At 38.7% G+C, this 21,174-nt stretch overlaps 1 protein-coding gene across 3 annotated transcripts in view; it reads right to left on the bottom strand.

The window, feature by feature from the left end:
• The window catches only part of DOCK11 (dedicator of cytokinesis 11), a 923,283-nt gene that overhangs the window by 166,219 nt on the left and 735,890 nt on the right, over positions 1-21,174 (bottom strand). For all 3 annotated transcript variants that reach the window (XM_053699249.1, XM_053699251.1, XM_053699250.1), the window contains one exon: positions 7,481-7,603. In XM_053699249.1, the coding sequence (XP_053555224.1) occupies positions 7,481-7,603 (123 nt within the window). The remainder of the gene's footprint in view (positions 1-7,480; positions 7,604-21,174) is intronic.

Here is a 21,174-nt window from a genome sequence, read left to right as displayed (position 1 = left end):
GGAATTTGTTTAAGATCTTTAGATTCAAGATTGGTCTGAAGGTTCCCTTTTTCTTGGGAACCACAAACAGATTTGAATAAAATCCCTGTCCTTGTTCCGTCCGCGGAACTGGATGGATCACTCCCATTACTAGGAGGTCTTGCACACAGCTTAGGAATGCCTCTTTCTTTATCTGGTTTGATGATAACCTTGAAAGATGAAATCTCCCTTGTGGAGGAGAAGCTTTGAAGTCCAGAAGATATCCCTGAGATATGATCTCCAACGCCCAGGGATCCTGAACATCTCTTGCCCACGCCTGGGCGAAGAGAAAAAGTCTGCCCCCCACTAGATCCGTTTCCGGATAGGGGGCCGTTCCTTCATGCTGTCTTGGGGGCAGCAGCAGGCTTCCTGGCCTGCTTGCCCTTGTTCCAGGACTGGTTAGGTTTCCAGGCCTGTCTGGAATGAGCAACAGTTCCCTCTTGTTTTGAAGCGGAGGAAGTTGATGCTGCTCCTGCCTTGAAATTTCGAAAGGCACGAAAATTAGACCGTTTGGCCTTTGATTTGGCCCTGTCCTGAGGAAGGGTATGACCCTTGCCTCCAGTAATGTCAGCAATAATTTCCTTCAAGCCAGGCCCGAATAAGGTCTGCCCCTTGAAAGGAATGTTGAGTAATTTAGACTTTGAAGTCACGTCAGCTGACCAGGATTTAAGCCATAGCGCCCTACGCGCCTGGATGGCGAATCCGGAATTCTTAGCCGTTAGTTTAGTCAAATGAACAATGGCATCAGAAACAAATGAGTTAGCTAGCTTAAGCGTTCTAAGCTTGTCAATAATTTCATTTAATGGAGCTGTCTGGATGGCCTCTTCCAGGGCCTCAAACCGGAATGCCGCCGCAGCAGTGACAGGCGCAATGCATGCAAGGGGCTGTAAAATAAAACTTTGTTGAATAAACATTTTCTTAAGGTAACCCTCCAATTTTTTATCCATTGGATCTGAAAAAGCACAACTGTCCTCAACCGGGATAGTGGTACGCTTTGCTAAAGTAGAAACTGCTCCCTCCACCTTAGGGACCGTCTGCCATAAGTCCCGTGTAGTGGCGTCTATTGGAAACATTTTTCTAAATATAGGAGGTGGGGAAAAGGGCACACCAGGTCTATCCCACTCCTTGCTAATAATTTCTGTAAGCCTTTTAGGTATAGGAAAAACGTCAGTACACACCGGCACCGCATAGTATCTATCCAGCCTACACAATTTCTCTGGAATTGCAACTGTGTTACAGTCATTCAGAGCAGCTAATACCTCCCCAAGCAATACACGGAGGTTCTCAAGCTTAAATTTAAAATTAGAAATCTCTGAATCAGGTTTCCCCGAGTCAGAGATGTCACCCACAGACTGAAGCTCTCCGTCCTCATGTTCTGCATACTGTGACGCAGTATCAGACATGGCTCTAACAGCATTTGCGCGCTCTGTATCTCTCCTAACCCCAGAGCTATCGCGCTTGCCTCTTAATTCAGGCAATCTAGATAATACCTCTGACAGGGTATTATTCATGATTGCAGCCATGTCCTGCAAGGTAATCGCTATGGGCGTCCCTGATGTATGGCGCCATAATAGCGTGCGTCCCCTGAGCGGGAGGCGAAGGGTCTGACACGTGGGGAGAGTTAGTCGGCATAACTTCCCCCTCGACAGAACCCTCTGGTGATAATTCTTTTATAGATAAAGACTGATCTTTACTGTTTAAGGTGAAATCAATACATTTAGTACACATTCTCCTATGGGGCTCCACCATGGCTTTCAAACATAATGAACAAGTAGGTTCCTCTGTGTCAGACATGTTTAAACAAACTAGCAATGAGACTAGCAAGCTTGGAAAACACTTTAAAACAAGTTTACAAGCAATATAAAAAACGTTACTGCGCCTTTAAGAAACACAAATTTTCCCAAATTTTGAAATAACAGTGAAAAAATGCAGTTACACTAACGAAATGTTTACAGTGTATGTAATAAGTTAGCAGAGCATTGCACCCACTTGCAAATGGATGATTAACCCCTTAATACCAAAAATGGAATAACAAATGACAAAAACGTTTTTTAAACAGTCACAACAACTGCCACAGCTCTACTGTGGCTTTTTACCTCCCTCAATACGACTTTTGAAGCCTTTTGAGCCCTTCAGAGAAGTCCTGGATCATGCAGGAAGAAGCTGGATGTCTGTGTCTGTAATTTTTGCTGTGCAAAAAAACGCCAAAATAGGCCCCTCCCACTCATATTACAACAGTGGGAAGCCTCAGGGAACTGTTTCTAGGCAAAATTCAAGCCAGCCATGTGGAAAAAACTAGGCCCCAATAAGTTTTATCACCAAACATATGTAAAAAACGATTAAACATGCCAGCAAACGTTTTAAAATACACTTTTATAAGAGTATGTATCTCTATTAATAAGCCTGATACCAGTCGCTATCACTGCATCTAAGGCTTTACTTACATTACTTCGGTATCAGCAGCATTTTCTAGCAAATTCCATCCCTAGAAAAATATTTTAACTGCACATACCTTATTGCAGGAAAACCTGCACGCTATTCCCCCTCTGAAGTTACCTCACTCCTCAGAATATGTGAGAACAGCAAAGGATCTTAGTTACTTCTGCTCAGATCATAGAAAACGCAGGCAGATTCTTCTTCTAAATACTGCCTGAGATAAACAGTACACTCCGGTACCATTTAAAAATAACAAACTTTTGATTGAAGAAATAAACTAAGTATAAAACACCACAGTCCTCTTACGACCTCCATCTTAGTTGAGAGTTGCAAGAGAATGACTGGGTATGGCAGTGAGGGGAGGAGCTATATAGCAGCTCTGCTGTGGGTGATCCTCTTGCAACTTCCTGTTGGGAAGGAGAATATCCCACAAGTAATGGATGATCCATGGACTGGATACACTTAACAAGAGAAAAGTAACTTCATCCTGTGAGCTTCAAGTTGACAATGGGTGTAAAAAACTTTGAGCTCAATATGATCATCAGTCAATTTATTCAAAGACAAAGAAGAGAATGGACACCTTTTTCAAGCGGAATGCACAAAGAACTTATGTTCTATTTTAGAGGACTTAACTTTATTCTCTGTATCCAACTTCCACTTGCCTGTGGCAATGGTTGTTCTCACATTGACTTTTGTATGTTTGTAGATCGGATAATTGAAATGTTGTATCACCTTTTTTCAGCAATAAAGCTCTTTTGAAAAAAAAAAATAATAATAAAAAAAATAAATACATAAACTCACCAGGCTCCAGATCTTGGGTAATAAAGACAATTTTAACATTAACGTGAAAGTCAACCCTATCGTTTGTGAAACGCTAGGATTGACTATTGAAACAAATAAAGGGACTTTCATTCATGAAGTATAACATACTTAATGCAGAAAGCTCCTTTATTTGTTTCAATCGATCACCGCTCTGAGCTGCTAAGACAGCCCATGGCAGATCACTGTTTTGCTAAGAGGTGATGTTTCCACCTCTTAGCAAATAGCGTGTGTGAAATCCGGCTCCCAAGCTGGATTTACAGCATGGCTATTGACTAAGAGGTGAAAAAGTCACCTCTTAGCAAAATAGTGATCTACCGTGGGCTGCCTTAGCAGCTCAGAGCGGCGATAGCTTGAAACCAATAAAGGAGAGCTTTTACAAACGCTAGGATTGACTTTCACTTTAAATTGTAGGGCTTGACAAATGTGTTCCATTGTCTTAAATCAAAGAGAAAGTAAAACTGGCCTTGTCAATCTCATTAGACATTAATGGTGGAATAAAGGCTCTGCCAGCTCTTATCAACAGGGCAATACAATTGAGAATGTTAAAAATATGAGCACTATTACTTGTGTTTATATGGTAGACCAACATATGTGTAGGAAAGTGTAGACCACTAGAAACAGTGCTGAAGTAAAACAATGTATTGTGCTACATTGTTCTGGAAAAATAAGATGATTGCAAACTCAGTATCATGATGATACCTAAACAAATGATTGCTGTAACGAAAGTATGAATGAGGCATATATTATTGAAAGGGTAGAGCTTCACAGATGTCAAAATAATGTGACAATGAATTTGAGAGAAAAACAGAATTTATACTTACCTGAAAAATTACTTTCTCTTGCGGTGTATCCAGTCCACGGATTCATCCTTACTTGTGGGATATTCTCCTTCCCTACAGGAAGTGGCAAAGAGAGCACACAGCAGAGCTGTCCATATAGCTCCCCTCCTAGCTCCACCCCCCAGTCATTCGACCAAAGGTTAAGAAGCCAAAGTAGAAACCATAGGGTGCAGTGGTGACTGTAGTTTAATTTTTTTTTTTTTTTACCTGACTTAATTGCCAGGGCGGGCCGTGGACTGGATACACCGCAAGAGAAAGTAATTTATCAGGTAAGTATAAATTCTGTTTTCTCATGCAAGGTGTATCCAGTCCACGGATTCATCCTTACTTGTGGGATACCAATACCAAAGCTTTAGGACACGGATGAAGGGAGGGAACAAGACATGTACCTTAAACGGAAGGCACCACTGCTTGCAAAACCTTACTCCCAAAAATAGCCTCCGAAGAAGCAAAAAGTATCGAATTTGTAAAATTTGGCAAAAGTATGCAGTGAAGACCAAGTCGCTGCCTTACAAATCTGTTCCACAGAAGCCTCATTTTTGAAAACCCATGTGGAAGCCACTGCTCTGGTAGAATGAGCAGTAATTCTTTCAGGAAGCTGCTGGCCAGCAGTCTCATAGGCCAAACGGATGATGCTTTTCAGCCAAAAGGAAAGAGAGGTAGCAGTCGCTTTCTGACCTCTCCTCTTACCAGAATAGATAACAAATAAAGAAGATGTTTGTCTGAAATCCTTAGTTGCTTGTAAATAGAACTTTAAAGCACGAACTAAATCAAGATTATGCAAAAAGACGGTCCTTCTTCGAAGATGGGTTCTAGTGCGTTAACGCGGCAAAGAGAATGACGGGGGGGTGGAGCTAGGGGGGAGCTATATGGACAGCTCTGCTGTGTGCTCTCTTTGCCACTTCCTGTAGGGAAGGAGAATATCCCACAAGTAAGGATGAATCCGTGGACTGGATACACCTTGCAAGAGAAATATACAATATGAGAAGGTGAATTTAGAGTAAATGGAACCGGCTAAAGTAGGGCAAGGGTTGTTTAGAAAAGAAAAGAGATTTATGAGGGAAATAAACTAAAGGAGAGCAGAAAGGAAGCTGAAGAGAGAAGGAAAAATGCCAGTTTGGGAGAATAAAAGAGACAGTAAGGGTGGAGAAGGGCCAGTGAGAATGATAGGTGAGAGTAGTCAAGTGAGGAGAATAAAAAGGTCTGGAAAAATAGAAGAGTTAGCAAGGAATATGAAGGAATTAGTTAGACAGAAGGCAAGTAATAATTATGAGATCCAGCAAAAGTAATTGGGTGTTTAAAAATAAGTACATGGTAAAAGCTCAGCTTTTTATTATGTTCAAAAACAATATGGCCGTGAATAGTGCCACAGTAGATGCATGTGCTTATGGCCCTCCCCATATCAGTAATCTGCAATAAAATAAGGTCCTAATGGGAATCAATTATTTTATTATAAATTAAAAGGCAGCAATTTAAAATGTATGCTGAGGACATAATGTATATTTTTTTGTGAACTTTCATTTACCACTTCAAGGTAAAAAATCTAATTTGGCAAATTAGATGATAATTTGAGGCGCTTTATCTCTTAAGAGTTCTATTGAGAAATTCATAATGAAAAACATCTCATTGAGAAATTAGGAGCTGACTTAGGGGCATTTACAAATTTTCAGGAATAGAAGACAACAATAATTGCTTGTAAATTGTTTGGATATGTTTGTGAGCACAATTGTTTTTTTTATTGTTAATTTACTTTAATTTATTTATATTTAACTGAAACCATTTACATTAAATTTCCTTTTTATTTTTATTTTTTTACATAATTCAAAAATGAAATTCACATTAGACGTTCCTTGGGGGTGTTTTGGGTTTTCTAGCAATTAAGAGTAGAATTAAAAATAAATAAAAAACACTCACAAAAGCAAATGTTTCAGTCCTGGCATTTTAATGCTGGCAAGGTTTACTCAAAAAACTATTTTAGGATTTTTATATTAAAATGAGTATAGTATTAAAATATATTCAGTTACACTTTTTTTAAATATCATTTACATTTTTTCTTTTCTTTTACTTTTTTATGTTGTGCCTGGTGCCCTCAGAATAAAGTCAGCAAGTATCTGTAAGAAATGACAAAGGGGTCAATTTATCGCTATAGCGAATCATGTCCGCCTGACATTGTTAAATGCCGACAGCATACGCTGTCGGCATTTAACATTGCACAAGCATTTCTAGTGAAATGCTTGTGCAATGCCGCCCCCTGCACATTTGCGGCCAATCAGCCGCTAGCAAGGGGTGTCAATAATCCCGATCGTATCTGATCGGGATGATCGCAGTCTGACACCTAAAAGGTGGCGGAGAAGTTATGGAGCAGCGGTCTTACGACCACTGCTTCTTAACTTTGCGCAGAGAAAGCAGCACCCGCTGCTTATTAAATCTACCCCATAGCGTTTCTAAACTTGTTACTGAAAGCTCTTGCAGAGTTACAGATTTTTTTGTTTTAAATGTAAGCACTTGCATGTAGGGTATTTCCTTCTTGCTTCATAAAGATTTCTTCAGAATTAAAGCTTAGTCATATCAATCTGAAACAACCAGGGCCTAAATTTTAACTCAAATAGAATGCATGGGCATATTAAATCCCGGAAACAGATATATATTAGAAAAACTGCTAAATTAATTTGCAGAAACCGGAATGATCATACAGAGCATTAATATTGTGAAACTCTTAATTGAATTATTGTTTTTTATTATATTTCTACTAGTAGCTAAACATATAAATTAATTACAAAACAACCAAATATAATATTATTGCAAATTATCTATAATAGGTTGCAGTTACAGCATTGAGGTTAATATAAAACATATTTCTAGTTGTACCCCAGTTCAATAAAAATATGGACTAGATGGGTTTACCACAATGTATCAGTACCTTTTCATTAATATTAAACTTTCGCCTGAATGTAGCTTCAGCTAAACTGCTATTCTGGTTGACCTCCCCTCTAAGATGTCAGTAAACCTATGCATTATTCATTGGAGGATGTGGGATAAGACCTCTTATTGGTTAACAGTTTAGTAAAGTAAACTGCTGATTGGTTGAAACAATCAGTGGAGTAGCAAGACAGTTTTGCTCTAGACATTTGTGTGCATTGCAAAACATTTTCTATTCAAAATTATAATACTCATATCACAATTTCAAATCTTATGTTCCTTTAATTTTAATAGTTACACCTCTTACTAAATTTCTCTTTATTGGGAATATTCATTAATTGTAAGTAAGATGCATATGAAAAAAACATGTAGTAATAATTAAACACCAATTCATATGATCAACTGGTGTTCAGAACATCATGCGTTGTCCTTAAATATCCACAAACCTCAAATTCTCGCCTTTTTTCATAAATAGGTATAAGCAGCTTGGAGACTTCTGTGATAGTTTCATAACGTTCTGCTTTCCACAGACCATCAACACATTGCTCAAGTAATTCCACAAGCACTTCCTAAGATTGCGAAAAACAGAAGCAAAATGTAAATTTGGTATATGCAGGAAGTCAATGAAATAAAAACTATAATTATACAGGAAATGTTAAATGTGTTTAGTGTTTAATTAAAGGCAATGATTTAAACAACACAAACGCAAAGCCTGGATTCCAATAATTGATTCCAAAACCTCATCAAGAAATACTGTTAAGAAGCTTAGAAGTTTTCTATCAAATTTATTCCATTTAATAAGTGAAGTCACCAAATCAAATAGTAAAATTTTAACATTTTCTTTATTTTTTGCTTCCGAGCTGGAAAGCAAATGAAAAATATACTAATAGTAATGGAAGCATTTCAAGAAGATTTTTATTAGCACTTTCAGGGATCTACATGGATATACAAAATACAAGGCCAAAACAAATGTAAAACATTAAAGCTAAAATGGAGAGAAGAAAAACACAGCACATCTGCAACTCACAGTCTCTGTTTAAAAAACGGTAACGCTAATTAATAATTCAATATTTACTATGATACGTTTGAATTCAGGTTTTCCGCCTAAGTAATAATAATTCGTGTTCTCTACAGAATTTGTAACAATTTGTAACATTTTGTAATATTATTTCATTTTCTGCTACCCAAAGCACAAAATAATTGCATAATTGAATATAAATGTATCTAATGATAATTTGTGCAATTTTTTTTTTTTTCATATTAGCTTATTTTAGCTTACTATTGGATAAAAATTTAGCTGAGTTGTCAATATACTAAATCAAAATGAGTACAATTAGTAATCTGATACTAATTCAAGATGAGTGCAATTATTAATCTCATATTCTAATTCATTTTATAATATTTCAAACTTCAAATGCTTCATTGAAACCATAAATTACCATTTCTGATTGTATTAAATTTGTATAAAAGTTGCAAGCTTAAAATTGTCATTTTAAATTATTTTTCAACTTTTTATAAAGCAGTAAAAAAAAAATTCAATAGTTTATTAACATGTGAACTGAGCATGTGCAAGAATTTTAACATTGACAAAAACCTTTGCCAACAGGTAAAAATTGCTGCTTGGAATAAAAATGTATTTTCAGCAGGTTCAGGGTGTGCTGTGCCCAGACAAGACCTAAAGGGACAGTCTACTCCAGAATTTATATTGTTTAAAAAGATAGATAACGCCTTTACTGCCCATTCCCCAGCTTTGCACAACCAACATTGTTATATTAATATACTTTGTAACATTTAAACCTCTAAATTTCTGCCCGTTTCTAAGCCACTATAGACATCGTCTTATCACATGCTTTTTATTAGCTTTTCACAACAGGGGAGTGTTAGTTCATGTGAGCCATAAAGATACCATTGTGCTAACTCCCGTGGGTTGTGGCAGACACTGCACTAATTTGCTTTAATGCAAGTTAATAGATAATAAATAAAAAGTCATGTGATTAGGGCTGTCAGAAAAGGCTTAGATACAAGGTAATCACAGAGGTAAAAAGTGTATTAAAGTGTCAGTAAACTTTAAAAATAATGTTATATAATTCTGCACATAGTGCAGAATTATATAACATTATATTAGCCAAACATTTATAAAACATAATTTCCCCTATTAATTTTTTTAAAAAAGTGCTGTTTTACAGACCCGCTTTCTGCTCTCTGCTGAGCGGGTCTGTTATATTTACTCAGCGCATCGGGCCAGCTGTATAATCACAGCACGGCCCGACCACGCCATAAGACTAAGTGCAGCTCGCTCCTGTGACAGGAGCGAGCTGCACTTAGTCTTATGGCGCGGTCGGGCCGGGCTGTGACTATACAGCTGGCCCGATGCGCTGAGTAAATATAACAGACCCGCTCAGCAGAGAGCGGGTCTGTGAAACAGCACTTTTTTTTTTTAAATTAATAGGGGAAATTATGTTTTATAAATGTTTGGCTAATATAATGTTATATAATTCTGCACTATGTGCATTAACATTATTTTTAAGGTTTACTGTCCCTTTAATATAACTGTGTTGGCCGTGCAAAACTGGGAAATGGGTAATAAAGGGATTATCTTTTTAAACAATAAACATTTGGAGTAGACTGTCCCTTTAATACTGGCTCTCTTAGTTGACAGCAGAGTATCACTGCAAGATACTAGAAGGCTTTGTCTATATGTCAAACAGGAGTGTCAAAGCAAAGAATTGTGTTCCTTTTAAAAAAAACAAAAAAACATATTTGATTTACAGACTACATATATAAACACATAGTACATACACAACAGTAACTACATCATCACATTTATGGGCGTAGGAACCCAAATACATTTGGGGATGGGGTAGCATTTTTGCTGGCAAGGCATTCTTATTCAGTAAACTTGGAATTGTCCGGATGCCTCCTCTATATGCCTCAGGGAGCCCCTTCAAAGTCTTCATGGCCAGTTCTCAGAGTCCTTTCCTCCCCAACACTGGAAGCTGGTCCGCGCAAACGTTTGAATCGACAAACGTTTGAAGCTTGTGGGGATTCTTTCAACTATTATAGAGCTATGCCAATGACAGGACAAAAATTCTAAAGATAAATATATATATATATATATACATATATATATATATATATATATGATTGGAGCAGTTGGATCCAATAAAACTGATCACATCTAGTAAGTCCCACGTTTACTCACTTGTCTCACAGCAGTCTGTCTGACTAGTAGCAGCAGTTACTCACTGGAGATACAGTATTACCCGTCACTGTGCATGCAGTGGAGGGAGAGGGCCATAAAACCGGCATCCTGAAAAAGGGCAAATTGCAAAATAAACATATCTATGTCCTAGGGTGCCTTCTCCATGCTTAAAAAGGCCAACCCCCACTGCTGTTTTCGGCAGGGTAGTTAGGGTGAGCCTAAAAGAACATTGTACACTAGATTTTTCTTTGCATAATTTTTTTTAATGATCTATTTATATAGCCTCTATGAGAGTGTTTTTGTAACAATGTATAGTTTTGCTTATTTTTTAATAACATTGTGCTGATTTTTAGATTCCTAACCAAACCCCAAAGTTTTAGATGTATACTGATATATACAGATTCCTGTGGCTCCTGTTTGTATAATTTGTCTTTTTATATGCAGGGATTGGGGGGGGGGGATTTCTGCTTTTCCTGTTTTCGCAGCCCCTTACACTGTGTGTCCCAGATTAACTTCATCAACATAAACTGGGAGCTTCTAAGTATATTTCTGAAAAGTTTTATACTGGATTTTTAGATCAGTCTCTGTGTATATTCTTCTTTATAGTAGTGTCTATTACATGCAGTTATATGAAAATGTGTGTATATTTGTGTATACTGTCCCTTTAGAGGGATGTTATATAGTCTGTTTTATTGTTGTAATAAAAAATATAGCTGTGTTTTAAACTTACAATAAATAATTGCAATATGTATTATTCATCTATATAAATGGATTTTACCTTTTATTTCCTTTTCCCTATATTTGTGCTTGTCCTTTACTTCCTGTCACAGCCTTACAAGGTGTAGGGGGCCTCTGCAGGAAGGTTTATCTTAGCCTGATGTTATACAACTTAGACTAGATAACAGGGAGTCAGGTTTGCTCATGCCTAGATCAGTAAGAATATAACCTAAGTTTTAAGGATGTCAGCTCCCATATCACACTGGGGGCTGGGCTACACTAAGAATTTCTAAGTGCTCATTATGCAAGAAACCAGGTAAGTTGTTTGCTGTTTTGTACACAATCTGCTTCTTTTTAGGTTTACTTTGATTTAACATATTTGTTTTACAGAAGGAGCACTGTATGATATCTATCTAATAATAATAATAAAAAGGCAGCATTTTTTCCTGACAAAGACAGAAGTTTTTACTGCTGGTAATGCTTCCTAATGTCTGCCAGGTTTGCCCACCCCTAAAAACAGCCCTGCTGATAGCAGCCCTGACTGGGGGGATTTATGCATTATCTGTACCCACTGGGGGGGGGGGGATTCTACGCCCATCACACACACACATATAAACTTTTTATTGATACACTTTTATTCCTATACAGTGAGTGTGGTTATCGGGCATTTTTAGTGAGAAGAGAAGAGAAAATTGGTGTATACTGTCCATTTAATAGATGCAAATTTTCATTGCCTTGCACAAATTCTGCACACTCTGTGTATTGGTTTTATGCTAAATTACTGCTTTATGATTTTATATCTGTATATGTATTTTTAGTATCACTGTTTTTGCTGAAAAGGTAAATTTAGTCAAAAAAATATATACTTGTATTTAAAGGGATACTAAACCCAATTTTTTTCTTTAATGATTAAGATTAAGCATGCAATTTTAAGCAACTTTCTAATTTATTCATATTATCATTTTTTCTTCATTCTCTTGGTATTTTTATTTTAAAAGCAGGGATGTAAGCTTAGGAGCATTATTGGTTCAGCACCTGGGCAGCGCTTGGTGATTGATGGCTAAATGTAGCCACCAATCAACAAGCGCTACCCAGGGTGCTTAACCAAAAATGGTCTGGCTCCTAAGCTTAAATTCCTGCTTTAAAAAAAATAGATAGCAAGAGAATGAAGAAAAAATGATAATAGGAGTAAATTAGAAAGTTGTTTAAAATTGTATGCTCTATCGGAATCATGAAAGTTTAATTTTGACTTTACTGTCCCTTTTATAATATCATGATTATCTAACTTGTCCTTAAACCATTCAATACAGTAGAATTGTATATTTAACAAGTGCATAATAAAAAGACAATGCAATAACACTGAATTTGTAGAAGTAATTCCCCCCCCCCCCTTTTCGATGGCCCCTGAATCATGTGACAGCCATTAGCCAATCAGAGAGACTAGTATACCCAGTGAACTTGTGCATATGCACAATAGGAACTGGTGCTCAAAAAGTGTGCATATAAAAAGACTGTGCAAAATTAAATAATGGAAGTATATTGAAAAGTTTCTTAAAATGGCATGCTCTTTCCGAATCATATAAGTTTATTTTTGACCCTAGTATCCCTTTAACCAAAGAGTCACAACTTTGACAGTTTTCTACCAAACACATATATTCAACAATTGTATGTATTGGCTCCTTTGGTACTACAGTTATCTAGTGGTTCTTTTAAAACGATAGATAGATAGATAGATAGATAGATAGATAGATAGATTGATGATATTTCTGATTCAGTGTGCAGCTGAATTACATATGGTAGATAAAAACAATATCTGAAGTATTATTGAATACAGGAGAACATCATGTAATTACTGGTAGTCCTCTTATGTAGCATTTCTCTCTGAAATTGGAAATAACAATAAATATTACACTTTATGTGAATTCTCTTCAAAATGAATTAATTAACACATATTTTACGCTGGCATTGAAGAGACTTTGCACTTAAAGAGACAGTATTTCAACAGTAGTTTTGGAGATGCCACATATCTTTATTTGTGCAAACACACATAGCTAATAGTTTTTAGATTTTATCGCATACATTAGTTTTTACATTTACAGCATGCATTTTAACGTTACCTTTAAATTAAATATAATATTATACTCTTTATGTCAGTTTTAAAGGGACAGTAAAGTCAAAATTAAACTTTAATGATTCAGATAGAGCATGCAATTTTAAACAACTTTCCAATTAACTTATTACTTATTATCAAGTTTGCTTTGTTCTCTTGGTATCCTTTGTTGAAGACGAAAACTAGATACATTGATAGGAGCATAGGAGAGTGCACGTATCTATAGCAGTCTATGGCAGCAGTGTTTGTAACAATATATAACGCTGCTATAACTAATGTTGCAAACACTGCTGCCAGATGGCTAGAGAGATGTGCACACTCCTAAACTCACCTAGAAATGATAGCAAGAGAACTAAGCAAAATTGATAATTGAAGTAAACTGGGAAGTTGTTTAAAAATTCATGCTCTAGCCCATCAATTTAAGTTTAATTTTGACTTTACTGTCCCTTTAAGAGGGGTCTGGAACATGACTCAGTGAATAATATTATATAAGTAGGTTTATTTTACACTTTTACATTTTGCTACAGTTTCTTCAGGAATGGAAGTTGGTGTAAACTGAGGGCTATCTGCATGTTGGAATCAGTAGTATAATTATCCAGCACATCAGTGTGGTTTTTATATATCTGCAATTAATGCTATGTAGATTGTTAAATGAAACCAGATTCTGTGGGGCCGATTTATCATGGCACGAATGGGGCCAAATCCATCTGTTTCCGCACAAGCCTTCAGGCTCGCCGGAAACATGAGTTAAGAAGTGATTGGCTGATGGCTGTCACATGATACAGGAGGAGTGGAAATAGACATAACTGAAGTTTGTTCGAAAAAAAAGTACTACTCGTTTCAAGTTCAGACTAAGTGCTATTGTATTGTCTTTTTATCATGCATTTGTTTATTATGCAAATCTTGTATTTACTGGTCCTTTAACAGATCATTCTAAACAGATTATTTTGGAAAACAAAAACAACCCTACTTTATCCATGTGGCAGAAACAATATCAACATCCTAATATCAGAGTGTCCAATTAACAAAGTACTTGAAAGCACAAACAAAAACAGCCACACAAAATCTTCATTGCTGCTCTAGGTTAGATACAACTGGCTAATACACCAGCAGTATTGACATAACTTTTTATTCCAGCTGCTACGCTTCAAGTACGGGCATTTATTAAGAGAAGGAGTTTGAAAACATTATCACCAGTTCAGCTAATCTGAAATGTCATATGAATCGTTTCAAAACAAACTGCTTGCCTTTGCCCTATCCATACACAGTAACTTTAACTGGACGATTAAGCTACAATGAAATCCCTGCACAATGCTTAAAATCAAAGTTAAAAGGACATTAAACAAAAAATAAATAAAAAATTTTTTTTCGTGATTCAGGTGGAGCATACTTATTATTATTATTATTATTATCAGGTATTTGTAGAGTGCCAACAGATTCCGCAGCGCTGTAAACATAGTCAGTGTACAGGATAGCTTTTGTAGGGGTCAAGTGGGTAGAGGGCCCTGCCGAGAGTTTCACTGTTGTAGTCGGCTCTTATAAAGCGATCTGTAAACAGCTGGGCCCATAGGCTTACATTCTAAGGGGTTCAAGGGGAAAGCAATGGAGTTGGGAAAGGATAGTGTTGGTTGTATGCATCCCTGAATAGTAGAGTTTTTTGGGAGTGCTTGAAGCTGTTAAAACTAGGGGAGAGTCTTATGGAGCGAGGCAGGGAATTCCACAAGAGTGGGGCCAGTCTGGAGAAGTCCTGTAAACGGGAATGTGAGGAAGTAACAAGAGAGGAGGAGATCCTGAGCTGATCGAAGGGGACGGGAGGGAGAGTATCTAGAGACAAGTTCTGATATGTAGGGGGGAGCAGTGCAGCTGAGAGCTTTATATGTCAGGGTGAGGATTTTATGTTTAATCCTAGAGGCAAGAGGAAGCCAGTGAAGGGATTGGCAGAGAGGTGCAGCAGATGAAGAGCGACGAGTAAGGAAGATGAGCCTGGCAGAGGCATTCATAATGGATTGTAAAGGAGCTGTGCGGAAGCTAGGTAGACCAGAGAGGACGGAGTTGCAGTATTCGAGGCGGGAAAGGATGAGAGAGTGGATTAAAATCTTGGTTGTATCTTGTGTAAGGAAATGTCTAATTTTCGCGATGTTTATAAGGTGGAAGCGGCAGGCTTTAGCCAAGGACTGAATGTGAGGAGTGAAGGAAAGATCTGAGTCAAGTGTGACCCCAAGACATCGGGTGTGCGGGGTAGGGGTAATGATGGAGTTATCAACAGTTATAGAAATTTTGGGGGTGGAGACATTGGAAGAAGGGGGAAAAATAAGGAGTTCAGTTTTGGAGAGATTTAGCTTAAGGTAGTGAGAGGACATCCAAGATGAGATGTGAGAAAGACAGTTAGTGACACGGAGGTAGGTCTGGTGCAGAGAGGTAGATTTGAGTGTCATCGGCATACAAATGGTATTGAAACCCATGGGACTTTATTAAGGAACCTAGTGACGACGTGTACATTGAAAAGAGAAGGGGACCAAGGACAGAGCCTTGAGGTACCCCAACAGAAAGTGGTAACGGGGCAGAGGATGCTCCGGAGAAGGCTACACTAAATGTACGGTTAGTCAGATAGGAAGAGAACCACGAGAGAGCTGTGTCACAGATGCCGAAGGATTGGAGGGTTTGGAGCAGAAGAGGGTGGTCAACAGTGTCAATGGCTGCAGACAGGTCAAGGAGGATAAGCTGAGAGAAGTGGCCTTTGGATTTTGCTGTAAGTAGGTCATTGGTAACCTTGACAATTGCTGTCTCTGTAGAGTGATGGGAACGAAATCCAGATTGTAGTGGTTCAAGAAGAGAGTTTAGTGTAAGGAAATGGGATAAACATGCATAAACTAGCTTTTCGAGGAGCTTTGAGGCAAGAGGGAGTAGGGAAATAGGGCAGTAATTTGAAGGGGAGGTTGGATAGAGGGAAGGTTTTTTGAGGATAGGTGTGACCAGTGCATGTTTTAGAGATGAGGGAAATATACCAGTGCTGAGGGAGAGGTTGAAAATGTGTGTGAGTATGGGGGTGAGGGTAGAAGAGAGGGAGGGGAGTAGCTGTGAGGGGATGGGGTCGAGGGGACAGGTAGTGAGGTGGGAGGACAGTATAAGGGCAGAAACTTAATCCTCATTAACAGGGGCAAAAGAGCTGCATTTTTGGATATTTGGGTTTTGGGTGAGCTTTTGAGGGGGGTGGGAGATTGGAAGTATGTTGAGAGCTGATTTCACTTCTGATGGAATCAATTTTGTTGTTGAAGTGGCTGGCAAAATCTTGAGCTGAGAGAGAGGTTGTGTTAGGAGGTGGGGGTGGGCGAAGAAGAGTGTTGAACGTGGAGAACAGACGTTTAGGGCTAGAGGAAAGAGTAGAGATGAGATTAGAAAAATATTGTTGCTTATAAAGATTAAGGGCAGAATAGTAGGAGTTCAAAATGAACTTGTAATTAAGAAAGTCAGCTGAACTCCGAGATTTCCTCCAATGTCGCTCAGCAGTACGGGAGCATCTGTGTAGGTATCGTGTCAGAGGAGTATGCCAGGGCTGAGGATGAGAGTGTGGTTTCTGAGCTAAGGTTGGAGGAGCCAGAGTGTCAATGACCGATGTAAGGGTGGAATTATACTGGCAGATAGATTGGTCAGGGCAGGAAAAGGAGGTGATGGATGAGAGGAGAGGTTTGAGAGAGCTAGCGAGCTGATGCAGATCTAGTGACTTAGTGAAGTTTGGTGTGAGGGGTAGAGAGAGGGGGAGTTGTAGGTAGGGAAGTGATGTTGCAAGTTAGGAGATGATGGTCAGAGAGAGGAAAAGGGGAGTTTGTTAAATTTGAAAGAGTGCATCGATAGGTGAAAAACAGATCATGGGAATGACCATCTTTGTGAGTGGGAGAGTCAGTCCATTGTGACAGGCTGAAAGAGGAAGTCAGCTGAAGAAGTTGTTTTGCAGAGGAGGCAGTGGGATTGTCAAGAGGGATGTTAAAGTCGCCAAGAATGAGGGCAGGGGTGTCTGAGGAAAGGAAATAAGGAAGCTAGGCAGCAAAGTGATTTAAAAATTGAGTTGGGGAGCCAGGGGGGCGGTATATGACTGCAACACGTATAGAGAGGGGAGAGAATAACAGAATCATGTGTGCTTCAAATGAAGAAAATGTGAGTGAAGAGAAGGGCTGTATTTGTTGGAAGGTGCAATGAGAGGAAAGTAAAATACAGACACCACCTCCTTGTCTATTGCCAGACCTAGGAGTGTGGCTGAAATGGAGACCCCCATGTCTGAAGCAGAGAGCCAGGTTTCTGTAAGAGCCAGAAGGTTAAGAGAGTGGGAGATAAAGAGATTATGGATAGAAGTAAGCTTGTTGCAAACAGAGCGAGAGTTCCAAAGTGCACAAGTGAAGGGGGAGGGTTTTTTAGATGTAAGAGGAATGCAATTAAGGTTACCAGAGTTTAGTTTATGAAGTCTATTGAAAGGCACACAAGGATGTGAAAGGCTAGGAGCTTGTGAGGGACCAGGATTAGGGGAGATGTCGCCAGCAGCTAGTATGAGCAAGAGGGAGAGTGACTTGAGATGAGAAGCAGATTTGCAATAATGAGACTGGTTTTTGGCTGAAGTGCAGGGGGGAGAGAGAGTGTTTAGGAATAAGTTCATGAATACAAAAATAAGGTGAGTATAAGAGAGATGGGTTAATGAACAGTGCAGGTGGAGAGGGAGAAGGAGTAATTGAGTAATGTAGCATACAATTTTAAATAACTTTCCAGTTTACAAAATTGCTTCATTCAATTGGTATAATTTGTTAGTGGAACAACAATAAACTACTGTGAGCTAGCTGAACAAACCACACACAAGGTTAGTCAATGACAAATGGCATATATGTGTTGCCACAAACAGCAGCTAGCTCCCAGTAGTGCATTGCTGAGCCTCCCTAAAAATACTATTAAATACAGGGTCACTTTTATTCATTAAACTTTACATTGCAGCATTTTTTTTTAAATACTTACCTTTTTCTTTAGGAAACCCAGACCGGCGATCCTCCGCCCCCAGCTCCTCTGTACTTAGCACTGCAATGACAAAACCGGCTTCCTCCAATGGTTGTGTGGCCTCACGAGCTGGGCGCCGTTGGGTGTACCCATGATTGGAGGAAGCCGGTTTTGTCATCGCTGTGTAAGTACAGTGGAGCTGCGGGCAGAGGATCGCCAGTCTAGGTTTCCTAAAGAAAAAGTTATTTAAAAAAAAAAAAGCTGCGATGTAAATTTTAATGAGTGCCCCTTTTTTAAATAGTATTTTTTTTTTTTTTTTTTTTTTTTTTTAAATATTTTTTATTGAAGTCGTAAACAAATACAGAATATAGGGTATGCCCCAAAACATTTACAAGATAATGTATACACAACATAGTTTAGAGAGTATTGCATTCTAGCATCTCAAATATTACTAGAGAATATGGGCTATCACATGGAAAGACTTCAGTTTTATATTAGAGTGTCATAAACAAGATACAAGTAAAAAAGATCCTCTCCTAGCTGTGTACAAAAAATAGAGTAGGGTGTCTGTTCAAATAAGGGTGAGACTAGGGAGGAGGTAACTCTATATATTTATGGGGGAGGGGGATGCAGCGGGCAAGAGCCGCTCAAAATGTAATAAAGGGAATGGGGGGGGGGGGTTTGGAGGGCGGAGCTAGCCAATATTTGCAGTGTGAGCTAAACAATAGTAATTAGTCGATATACCAATAGTGTGCGTGTGGGAGCTTGATATTATTGGTAGTGGCAGAGACACATCTGAGCAGACAATTAGGGAGAAGGTAGGAACATAGGGCATAGTCACAAATTATAGTTGAGTTCCACCTGGTAGAAGTGATAATCTGGATCACAATACCATAGTAAGCTACGTGATAATATAACAGCATTGTAGCTTAGAGGGCAAAATATGGAGGTGGTTTTAGATAATGCAATGAATAAATTTTGCTAGAGCAGGGAAATCATCAATTACTATGTTCTATATTATGTCAACTGTAGATATCTCGCTTGTACTAGGGAACAAATCTAGTACTCTAGGGCAACAAATCTGTAATATGGCATTCTAAAATATATGTATATGGTAGGCTAGGTTAATGTTGTGGAATTAGCAAGATCTAAAGGGTAAAACAAAAGACACCTGACTATAGAGTGTTGTTAGCAGTTTAAGGAGTTCTAATGCTATATTGAGCTTTAAGTAAGAGGTGTACATATTTCTATCATATAGCTGATAAAAAACAATAGGAGCTGCATCTAACACAACATAAAACATCAGACCAAGGATCAGCGATGTGTGTTCTCATTAAATGCAAAATATTAAAATTAAATTTATAAATTAGCAATGTATAGATATTAATATAAGGATTTCAAGTATTGCCAATGAGAAGTAGCATAAGAGCAGAGTTAAAATAAAACCACATGTACAAAATACACATATATAGTGAGCTTCATAGTAAATTGATCCCAATCTCAGCCATGAAATTAGTAAATAACCACTTTAAACATGTAGCATGGTTAGCTGGTAAGAGAAGGTGGGTTAGCTGTTTGTGGTCTAGAGGGATTTTAACTAGCTATACCGTTCTACAGAGGATAAATACCCAAGTAACCCCTAATGTCGCATAAAAGCAAGCTTACACAACGCAAGTGAGGGCATAAGATGTCTAATAATAATTAGTGTGAATTGTAATATAGGACAGGCTCTAATGGAGCTATGTCGTCCATGAGGAGTCTGTGCATGGCAACCTGTAAAGGGTCAAATTGTTCAGGTGATAATTAGCTATCCATATGTCCCTAGGGGGCTTGTATATTTGGGACAAATTGGCTATGTATAGAGATTAATATAAACATATTTAGCTGAACCTTAGCACTTTAACAGAAAGAGCCTTAAAACACATTTAGAAGTTGCAAAATGACAGATAACATTAAACTAATAATAGAAATAGTAAGCAAACGTGCTATTAGTAATGGATATAACAAGTTGGGTCCTTTTTTTTTTTTTTTCCCCCCCAAACAGATCACTTCTCATTAACATGCCCTAATAATAAATGCACAGCTTTGCACTCAGAAGCTGTTATAACACATAGCATTGGATATAGATAACAGCGTCTGATTACTAGGGACTTGCTAATACTTTTGTGAGGGCCTACTGTAACTCTAGTCCACTCCGACTGTGTTCTGGAGTGACCAGCAGCAAGATGTCAACTTCGTCTGCGGTGACCAAAAATGACCTCCTGGATCAAAAGAGCCCTTCAAGAGATCGCGGTAAAATGTGCTGACAGTCCTGTGAGCCCTAGATAGTAACATACTGCGAACAGGTGATTTCAGCCCTGAGAAGTGCCACTCCGATTGTCCCTTATTTGTATGCGGATATCCAGCCGCACCGCGACCTCCCAAAATGATCATTGCTGAAAGAATGCGGTGTTTATAGTCCTGTGTATCTCCAGCGTAATCGTAGTACTCTGTAGGGATTATTCTCGTAATGGCAAGTGAAGCGTCCCTGACTGCAACCCTGTATGCTGGTGACAAAGGTTTCACCCGACTCCGGGTCACAGGGGATGCGACCAGTCGTCTAGGCCCTAAGAGGAGCCTCCGCTGTGCGATCGGATGTGTATATTCTAGCCTCACTGGGCTTAATGTATCTTCCACAGTAGAGCCTTTGTAGAGTGGAGCGAGTCCCATAGGTAGGCTGGGTGTTTCAGTGGTGGTATCAGTCACTAACTCCGCAGTCCGTTCCACTGCCAGAGGAGGCTGCACCAAGTTAATCGGAAATCGGTACCATTCAGTCCGCCTTGTATCGGTAGCTCCTGTTGCGCCATAATATTTCTGAGGCTCACTGAGATATCCCCGAAGCCGGCTGACATTTGTAAACTGAGCTCCCTCAGGGCCTCGTGGATATCCAAAGAGACCTCCGCCATACTTAATGCTGTCACCTCAATAGGCCGTAGAAACCAGGGTGTTTCCTAGACGACACTGTCGGTCAGAGGGAAAAAACTTCTAGTAAAGTAGAAGCAATCTTGCAGGTGCAGGTGCTGGGTAGATTTTGGGGAGATTTGTAGAGAATTGGCCCCAATTTGACATTATATTAGGTAAATTTCTGCAGGAGCCCT

This window comes from Bombina bombina, chromosome 1 (genome assembly GCF_027579735.1).
Source record: "Bombina bombina isolate aBomBom1 chromosome 1, aBomBom1.pri, whole genome shotgun sequence".
NCBI lineage: Eukaryota > Metazoa > Chordata > Amphibia > Anura > Bombinatoridae > Bombina > Bombina bombina.
Note: the sequence above shows the minus strand (reverse complement) of the source record. Positions and strands in the feature narration are given on the sequence as shown.